Raw genomic sequence first — 10,558 nt, 5'->3', positions numbered from 1 at the left:
TGTAGTCCAGACATTGAAAATGTGTGAAGCCTAAAATAGCAGAAGGGAGACCCCCGGACTGTGGAACAACTTAAGCTGTACATCAAGCAAGAATGGGAAAGAATTCCACTTCAAAAATGTGTTTCCTCACTTCCCAAACCTTTACTGAGTGTTGTTCAAAGGAAAGGCCATGTAACACAGTGGTGAACATGCCCTTTCCCAACTACTTTAATTGGCACGTGTTGCAGCCATGAAATTCTAAGTTCATTATTATTTGCAAAAAAATTGAATATGGCTTGAAAAGGATTTGCAAATCATTGTATTCCGTTTATATTTACATCTAACACCATTTCCCAACTCATATGGAAACGGGGTTTGTATATGTTTATGTTGAAGTATTTGGCAGACGCTTTTATCCAAAGCGACATACATAAAAAATACATATAAAACAATCACTGTAAACATGATCATTTAAGGGAAGAATGTAATACAAAATATCAATACAAAGTGTCAAGACAGAATAAACTCTGTTACAGTCTACATCAGGGGTCACCAACCTTTTTGAAAGCAAGAGCTACTTCTTGGGTAGTGATTAATGCGAAGGGCTACCAGTTTGATACACACTTAAATAAATTGCCAGAAATAGCCAATTTGCTCAATTTACCTTTAACTCTATGTTATTATTAATAATTAATGATATTTACACTTAATTGAACGGTTTAAAAGAGGAGAAAACACAAAAAAAAATGACAAATACATTTTGAAACATAGTTTATCTTCAATTTCGACTCTTTAACATTCAAAATTCAACCGAAAAAAAGAAGCGAAAAACTAGCTAATTCGAATCTTTTTGAAAAAATTTAAAAAATAATTTATGGAATAATTATTAGTCATTTTTCCTGATTAAGATTAATTTTAGAATTTTGATGACATGTTTTAAATAGGTTAACATCCAATCTGCACTTTGTTAGAATATATAACAAATTGGACCGAGCTATATTTCTAACAAAGACAAATCATTATTTCTTCTAGATTTTCCAGAACAAAAATTTTAAAATAAATTCAAAAGACTTTGAAATAAGATTTAAATTTGATTCTACAGATTTTCTAGATTTGCCAGAATAATTTTTTTGAATTTTAATCATAATAAGTTTGAAGAAATATTTCACAAATATTCTTTGTCGAAAAAACAGAAGCTAAAAATGAAAAATTAAATTAAAATGTATTTATTATTCTTTACAATAAAAAAATTTTTTTTTACTTGAACATTTATTTAAATTGCCAGGAAAGAAGAGGAAGGAATATAACAGGTAAAAAGGTATATTTGTTTAAAAATCCTAAAATCATTTTGAAGGTTGTATTTTTACTCTAAAATTGTCTTTCTGAAAGTTATAAGAAGCAAAGTAAAAAAATTCATGAATTTATTTAAACAAAAGAAGACCAAGTCTTTAAAATATTTTCTTGGATTTTCAAATTCTATTTGAGTTTTGTCTCTCTTAGAATTAAAAATGTCGGGCAAAGCGAGACCAGCTTGCTAGTAAATAAATAACATTTAAAAAATAGAGGCAGCTCACTGGTAAGTGCTGCTATTTGAGCTATTTTTAGAACAGGCCAGCGGGCTACTCATCTGGTCCTTACGGGCTACCTGGTGCCCGCGGGCACCGCGTTGGTGACCCCTGCTCTATAGGTCCCTAAGATATATAGATATCTAATGTGTTCATACATAGTTTATGTAGCATGTATATATAACCTCATCATATTGTTTCTTCAACTTAAAAATAGCTGACAATTTGTGGGATTATATTCCCAGTTTTGATCTGGTCACTTATAGCATATAAGAATATTCTATTACAGTTAAGCAAACTATGAATAATAAAACATGTGTCCTTTACCATAGTTACACGCATGACAAAAAATGCGTGTGAAAATCAGTGGTATTCAGTGAATAAGATGAATTAACAGTTCATTGCTCCTGCACTGATCACCACTCCAAGATGGCGGCCACAACACACCTGGAGGAGATGTGGGAAGCAGCACACACTTCTGGGCTTTTCATGGAGAGGGGAGGGGGAACGACGTGGGCGGGGCTAAGTTAGTGGGCGGGGCTTGGCCGGCAGGAAGAGGGAGAAAACAGGCTGCAGTTTGTGCGTGCTAAGTCAGATCTGGGCTGGGTGCGTCTGCGTCTGCGTCTATTCGCCTTTTACACACACGTCCGAGCGTTCAGGTAGGACTTTTCCCGCACATTTACACACCCGCTGCGTCTTTTCCCGCCTCTTCTTGGCGCCAACAGTCCCACTTTGGAGGAAAGTTGCCGAGAGGCGAGGAAAGTTTTGCGCGCGTTTAAGCAAAAACAAAAAACATTCCTCCTGCAAAGAAGGCTAGAAAGGATGTTTATCACCATGACGGCGTCGTGTTCTTTTTCCACGGAGGAAATTAGCCTGCGTGTCTCACGTGCGCCTTATAGTCGGCGCAAAGTGTTTAATTTAGTTATAATCTGCATGGCCATGTGGAAGAATAGTGAGTTAAAAAGTAGATGAATCACAGCACGGGGGGAGGGGGGGTGGGTGGGTGGGGGTCCTTCACATCTGTCTGCGGGGCGTGTTTTTAAGTGGGGGGGGGGGGGGCGTGTTTTATCTGGGACAGCTGTGAGGGGGTTTTGTCTTAAAGTAATGGTCTGCATCCTCCTACACACACTACATGTCCATCCATCCATTTCCTACCGCTTGTCCCTTTTGGCCATGCTTTATCACTATCTACTTTTATACACTCCATGCTTTATCACTATCTACTGTTATACACTCCGTGCTTTATCACTATCTACTTTTATACACTTAAAACTGTTGGTCAACTTCAGATCTAACCATTAATTATAACTTTTAAATATTTTTTTTGTTTGTTTCATTCTCTTTTTCGTCAAATAAAACCTTGTGTTTTTTTTTATGGCAAACACACAAAATATGCAATATTTGTGGAATAAATAAGTGGAATATTTAATATGAAGTCATTGCAGCCTTTGATTCATTATTATTTTTAAGTGCAGAGACAGTTTAAAAAAAAAAAAATCCCACTTAAATTGTTGGGGGATCCAAAAGGGTCCCACTCATAAAGGTGTTAAAAAATAGGGTGTGTATATATATATATTTTTTTATTATTATTATTTTTTTAAACGCTTAATATTGTTGATTACCTTCAAATCTAACCGTCGATTATAACTTTAATTTTTATGTTTTTTTTTTGTTTGTTTTATTCCCTTTTTTGTCAAATAAAACCTTGTGTTTTTTATGGCAAACACACAAAATATGCAATATTTGTGGAATATTTAATATGAAGTCATTGCAGCCTTTGATTCATTATTATTTTTAAGTGCAGAAACAGTTTAAAAAAAATCCCACTAAAATTGTTGGGGGATTCAAAAGGGTCCCACTCATAAAGGTGTTAAAAAATAGGGTATATATATATATATATATATATATATATATATATATATATATATATATATATATATATATATATATATATATATATATATATATATATATATTAAACGCTTAATATTGTTGATTACCTTCAGATCTAACTGTTGATTATAACTTTACATTAATTTTTATGTTTTTTGTTTGTTTGTTTTATTCCCTTTTTCGTCAAATAAAACCTTGTGTTTTTTTATGGCAAACACACAAAATATGCAATATTTGTGGAATAAATAGTGGAATATTTAATATGAAGTCATTGCAGCCTTTGATTCATTATTATTTTTAGTGCAGAAACAGTTTAAAAAAAAAAAATCCCAAGAAATTGTTGGGGGATCCAAAAGGGTCCCACTCATAAAGGTGTTAAAAAATAGGGTGTGTATATATATATATATATATATATATATATATATATATATATTAAACACTTAATATTGTTGATTACCTTCAGATCTAACCGTCGATTATAACTTTACATTAATTTTTATGTTTTTTTTTGTTTGTTTTATTCCCTTTTTCGTCAAAAAAAACCTTGTGTTTTTTATGGCAAACACCCAATATATGCAATATTTGTGGAATAAATAAGTGGAATATTTAACATTAAGTCATTGCAGCCTTGAATAGGTCAATTATTGATAAGATTGATTTTGATTCATTATTATTTTTAAGTGCAGAAACAGTTTAAAAAAAACCACATCCCACTAAAATTGTTGGGGATCCAAAAGGGTCCCACTCATAAAGGTGTTAAAAATAAGGTATATAAACGTATATATATATACTTTTATTTTTAAACACTTAATATTGTTGATCAACTTCAGATCTAACCATCGATTAAAACTTTACATTATTTTTTATGTTTTTTTATTTTTTTTATTCCCTCTTTTGTCAAATAAAACTTTGTGTTTTTATGGCAAACACATAAAATATGTAATATTTTCACCCAAAAATATTTCAAAGTGGAATATTTAGTATTAAGTCATTTGATTTTGATTCATTATTATTTTTAGAGCAGAAACAGTTTGTTTGTTTTAATACACTAAAATTATTGGCGATCAAATAATTAAGCGGTTTTTTTTAAACTTTAAAACGCTTAAAACTGTTGATCACCTTCAGATCTAACCGTCGATTACAAGTTTACATTATTTTTTATGTTTTTTTGTTTGTGTTATTCCCTTTTTCGTCAAATAAAACCTTGAGTTTTTTATGGCAAACACACAAAATATGCAATATTTTCACCCAAAAATATTTCAAAGTGTAATATTTGATATTAAGTCATTGCAGCCTTGAATAGGTCAATAATTCATATCATTGATTTTGATTCCTCCCCGCCCCCATGCTTTATCAGTATCATGCTTCAAACTAACGTGCTCATCGTCATCATTAATCCTGACTTCATTTTTATAAAAAAAAAAATAAAAATCAGCACAAATTGGTGTATTTTTGTTTTGTTTTGTAGGTTAAAGTGTTTTATTTATTGTTTGCTGATCCATTTGAATGTAAATATTTACTTCATTTCATTTTTCACTATCAATTCTTCCACTACAGGGGGACCCGGGGCCCCACTCACATATTACCCCGAAATAGTCGTCTTACTTTTGATTTTAATCTTATTCAATAAATACACCTAGACTACTCACAGTTTACAACCTTGTCAAATGATATGAACACAAGGCTTAGGTCAGCCTGATTACAAAAATAAATACTCACCAAATATATAATGAAGATATTGATACGACAATAATTTACATGGGTGGATAATAAATATGGTTCCTAACTAAACTGTAAACAAAATTAAAGTCACCACTTTAGTCATCATTTTTGCGCTTATAAGAAACTATGACTTTAGCTCCAGACTTCTTCTGTTTGTTTGATATTGTCATTACTGCCACAAGTGGTGGAAAAGTGTATTACGCCTGAGAAACACATATTTTTGTCGGCTCTCGCAGCTCAATAATGGCCCTATGGTTATGAAACGCTGGTTTAAAGCAGGTGTCAAACTCTGGGAAATAATACGTGTCAATAAAGTACTTCTTACTAATTGTATTTGTTTTTCCATGATGATAAAAAAGTAAATGTACTGCATGAATCTGCATACCTTTTTTAAATCAACTTTGAGATGATCCAATATGGCAACAAATATTATAAAGTCATACTTCATCCATACATTTTCTACCGCTTGTTCCTCTCTGCGTCGCGGGGTTGCTGGAGCCTATCCCAGCTGCATTTGGGTGGAAGGCGCCACCTCATGGCAGACAATGTCATACTTTTTTTCCCCAAAATAAAAATAAATATACTTAAATATCTGCTTCACTTATTTCAAATCAATAGTAAAAAATGATGATGGATTTTTACGACGGTTTCTACAGCATGTGGCTATAAATTGGGGGGAAAAACCCTACCACTGTTTTTTTACTGTAAAATTTTGTGGACTTAGCTGACAGTTTTTTAACCGTAAAAATGTCTGGCTGTTGACAATAGACAATCGGCACCACCGTTTTTTTTACGGCTCGGCTCAGTTGCAAGAATGTAAAAAGCCCGTGGTACTCTTTCCATTTCCAGTGATATGTTGTGAAAACTACCGTACATTTTACAGTAAAATTCTGTCGACGAAGCTGCCAAGTTTTTTTTAATCGTAAAAAAAGTGGTACTGTTTTTCCATTTACCATAAAAAAATACTGAATATTCTGCAGTAAAATTATTTTAAAACTTTTTAACTTTGTATGTAAAAAAACCTATATTTAAAATATACATCTAAATTATATAAATATATATAATATTCAAATATAAAGGCAAAATCATGTTATTGTGGGCCTCAATAACGAGGATACACTGTTATGCAGAGGTGTACTTACAACGCATACTATTATGATTACATGAAAAGTCTTCTACTACCTCCTAATCCTCGTGATGATGTCATTCCAGAGGTCACCATGTTGATGCTGGCTGGAATAGTTGTTGTGCATCTCACCGCCATTATCCTGCTCCTGGTGGCGGCCATTGATAATGTAAGTTGCTACTCACGCTGCTTTCAGCCGGGCTTGGTCCAAACGAGGAGACTGGACAATGCGTGTTGTCCTTCCAGTCCAAATGTTTTCATATGTTATATTGTGGAGAAGCGCCACATGGGGACGTCTGCACAATGGATGATAGGACGAGAAAAAGTAAAGGCGTCCTTGTTGGAAGGAAAAAATGATGTCGTCTGTACTATTGCACTGTAAAACTGACAAAGTAGTTACATGTAAACAAGAAAAAGACAGAGCCCAGGCCTAAATCTATAGAAAACTTGTATCAGGGAAAATCAGTTTTAGATTTACAGCAGGACTGTTTAAATGTGTGTATATATATATATATATATATATATATATATATATATATATATATATATATATATATATACACATACACATATATATATACATACAGTGTATATATATATATATACACACATATATATACACAAATATATATATATACAGTGTATATATATATATACACACACACATATATATACACAAATATATATACATATATGTGTGTGTGTGTATATATAAATATACACACACACACACATATATATATATATATATATATATATATATATATATATATATATATATATATATATACATACACATATATATATGTGTGTGTGTGTGTGTATATATGTATATAAATATATATATGTATATACATGTGTATATATAGTGTGTGTGGAAGTGTGTATATATATATATATATATATATATATATATTACGTGCGTGTGTATATATAAATATATACATACTTACACACACACACACATATGTATATATATATATATATATATATATACTAGGGCTGCAACAACTAATCGATTTAAATCGATTATAAAAATAGTTGGCGATTAATTTAGTCATCGATTCGTTGGATCTATGCTATGCGCATGTGCAGAGGCAATTTTTTTTATTTGTTATTTTATTTATTTTTATTTTTAATATATCTATTTTTTATAAACATTTATTTATAAACTGCAACATGTACAAACAGCTGAGAAACAATAATCAAAATAAGTATGGTGCCAGTATGCTGTTTTTTTTTCAATAAAATACTGGGAAGGATAGAAATGTTTGTCTCTTTTATCCGATTATTAATCGATTAATCGAAGTAATAATCAACAGATTAATCAATTATCAAATTAATCGTTAGTTACAGCCCGAATATATATATATATATATATATATATATATATATATATATATATATATATATGCACGTGCATCCTCCATTGTTGCCATTTCTAACACAAAGTAGCGTACGGTTCTAACTTATGTCAGTAGACACGCTATGGAGGCGCTAAAAACTACAACTGACGTGGAGAGGATCCTGTCGAAGTGGAGGCATGTAAATAAGACCCGCCCACAAAACGGCACATCCTGAAGAGAGGGTCAGACGGTCTGTAAAACATCATCTATGCAACATTTTGACTAAAGAACCAGCATTGCATGTTCTGTAGACCACAAGGAAGTGTTTACATGTAGAACATATCCTAATATGACCCTTTAACTTGACAGTTTAGTGTTTACACTTAAATAAATGCCAATCCTGAATCCCACAAACTACAATAATGGAACAAACACAAAAAGAGCAACCTGTAAGCAAGCTAAAGTGTCTGGACAGGGTGAGAAGATGGCATTTTGACATTCCATTTGATGCCTTCAGACCCGGCATAGCTGTGGTGAACACATTTGGTCACATGACTAAATCCTGAATGTGAAGTCAACACTTTGTGCCCAGCGGCCCCCGGCTGAATAGTGTTTGAGACCCGTGGTATGGACATTTCATGGCCTTGTGACGTTATTGCACGTCATTTCATTTCCATGCTGCTGAAGTCTAGGAATTTCCAAAAGACACAGAAATGCCCGAAGTAGCTTTGTTTTCTGCAAAATGCTAGTCAAAGATCCTCTATATGGCAGCAATATTTAGCTATTTTTTTAAGGAGCAATTGCAAAAGTCAAAGATCCTCTGTATGGCAATAGTATTTTGCTATTTTTTAAGGGACTGCTGCAAAAATGCTAGTCAGAGATCCTCTATATAGCAGGAGTATTTTGTTATTTTTCAAAAATTAATTGCAAAAATGTTAGTCAAAGATCCTCTATTTGGCAGCAGTATTCTGCTATTTTTAAATGATTAACTACCAAAAATGCTAGTCAAAGATTCTCTATATGACATCACTATTTAATTATTTTTCAAAGACTAATTGCAAAAATGCCAGTCAAAGATCCTCTATATGCAGCAGTATTTTGCTATTTTTAAAGGATTAATTGAAAATTGCTAGTCAAAGATCCTCTATGTGACAGCTGTATTTTGCCATTTTTAAAGGATTAATTGCAAAAATGCCAGTCAAATATCCTCTATATGAAAGCAGTATTATGCCATTTTTAAAGGATTAATTGAAAAAAATGCTAGTCAAAGATCCTCTATATGGCAGCTGTATTTTGCTATTTTTAAATGATTAATTGCAAAAATGCTAGTCAAAGATCCTCTATATAAGTTCGTAGAGTGGCTGTGCCAGCAATCGGAGTGTTGCTGGTTACTGGGGTTCAATTCCCACCTTCTACCTTCCTAGTCACGTCCGTTGTGTCCTTGGGCAAGACACTTCACCCTTTGCCTCTGATGGCTGCTGGTAGCGCCTTGCATGGCAGCTCCCGCCATCAGTGTGTGAATGTGTGTGTGAATGGGTAAATGTGGAAATACTGTCAAAGCGCTTTGAGTACCTTGAAGGTAGAAAAGCGCTATACAAGTACAACCCATTTATCATTTATATGGCAGCAATGTTTTGCAATTTTTAAAAGGACCTACTGCAAAATTGCTAGTCAAAGATCCTCTATGTGATAGCAGTATTTTGCCATTTTTAAAGGATTAATTGCAAAAATGCTAGTCAAAGATCCTCTATGTGATAGCAGTATTTTGCCATTTTTAAAGGATTAATTGCAAAAATGCTAGTCAAAGATCCTCTATGTGATAGCAGTATTTTGCTATTTTTAAAGGATTAATTGAAAAATGCTAGTCAAAGATCCTCTATATGACAGCAGTATTTTGCCATTTTTAAAGGATTAATTGCAAAAATGCTAGTCAAAGATCCTCTATGTGATAGCAGTATTTTGCTATTTTTAAAGGATTAATTACGGTGGCAGAGGGGTTAGTGCATCTGCCTCACAATACGAAGGTCCTGAGTAGTCGTGAGTTCAATCCCGGCCTCTGGATCTTTCTGTGTGGAGTTTGCATGTTCTCCCCGTGACTGCGTGGGTTCCCTCCGGCTTCCTCCCACCTCCAAAAACATGCACCTGGGGATAGGTTGATTGGCAACACTAAAAATTGGCCCTAGTGTGTGAATGTGAGTGTGAATGTTGTCTGTCTATCTGTGTTGGCCCTGCGATGAGGTGGCGACTTGTCCAGGGTGTACCCCGCCTTCCGCCCGATTGCAGCTGAGATAGGCTCCAGCGCCCCCCGCGACCCCGAAGGGAATAAGCGGTAGAAAATGGATGGATGGATGGATAATTGAAAAATGCTAGTCAAAGATCCTCTATATGACAGCAGTATTTTGCCATTTTTAAAGGATTAATTGCAAAAATGCTAGTCAAAGATCCTCTATGTGATAGCAGTATTTTGCTATTTTTAAAAGGACTTACTGCAAAAATGCTAGTCAAAGATCCTCTATATGACAGCAGTATTTTGCCATTTTTAAAGGATTAATTGCAAAAATGCTAGTCAAAGATCCTCTATGTGATAGCAGTATTTTGCTATTTTTAAAAGGACTTACTGCAAAAATGCTAGTCAAAGATCCTGTATGTGACATAAGAGCTTACAAACGTTGCTTGGAGTGATGAATGAAGAATCTATGTCTGTCTGTGTTTTTTTACTTTATTTATCATCATTATTTTTTATTTTTCAGCATTTGATGTACATTAGAACAATGTTTCTTAACCTTTTGACCTCTGGGGCCCAACTTTTCCACTACAGAGGAGCCCCGGGGCCCACTCAAGTAATGCTGCTCTTAACTTTAATCTGATTGAATAATTGCAGTGGTAAAATAAATAAATATAACTTCATTAATTCAATAGAAATACAA

The 10,558-nt window shown here is 33.3% G+C and overlaps 1 protein-coding gene across 3 annotated transcripts in view; it reads left to right on the top strand.

Annotated features, from left to right (window-relative positions):
• The window catches only part of emp1 (epithelial membrane protein 1), a 38,458-nt gene that overhangs the window by 19,086 nt on the left and 8,814 nt on the right, over positions 1-10,558 (top strand). For 2 of the 3 annotated variants that reach the window (XM_062027304.1, XM_062027305.1), the window contains exon 2: positions 6,372-6,454. In XM_062027304.1, coding sequence (XP_061883288.1) covers positions 6,380-6,454 — 75 coding nt within the window. In that variant the 5' untranslated portion in view covers positions 6,372-6,379. Of the gene's footprint in view, positions 1-2,074; positions 2,204-6,371; positions 6,455-10,558 lie in introns of those variants that run through there. The other variant, XM_062027303.1, reaches the window with a different exon arrangement.

Source organism: Entelurus aequoreus, linkage group LG18 (genome assembly GCF_033978785.1).
Source record: "Entelurus aequoreus isolate RoL-2023_Sb linkage group LG18, RoL_Eaeq_v1.1, whole genome shotgun sequence".
Taxonomy (NCBI): domain Eukaryota; kingdom Metazoa; phylum Chordata; class Actinopteri; order Syngnathiformes; family Syngnathidae; genus Entelurus; species Entelurus aequoreus.
This window is presented reverse-complemented; position numbering and strand designations above follow the sequence as displayed.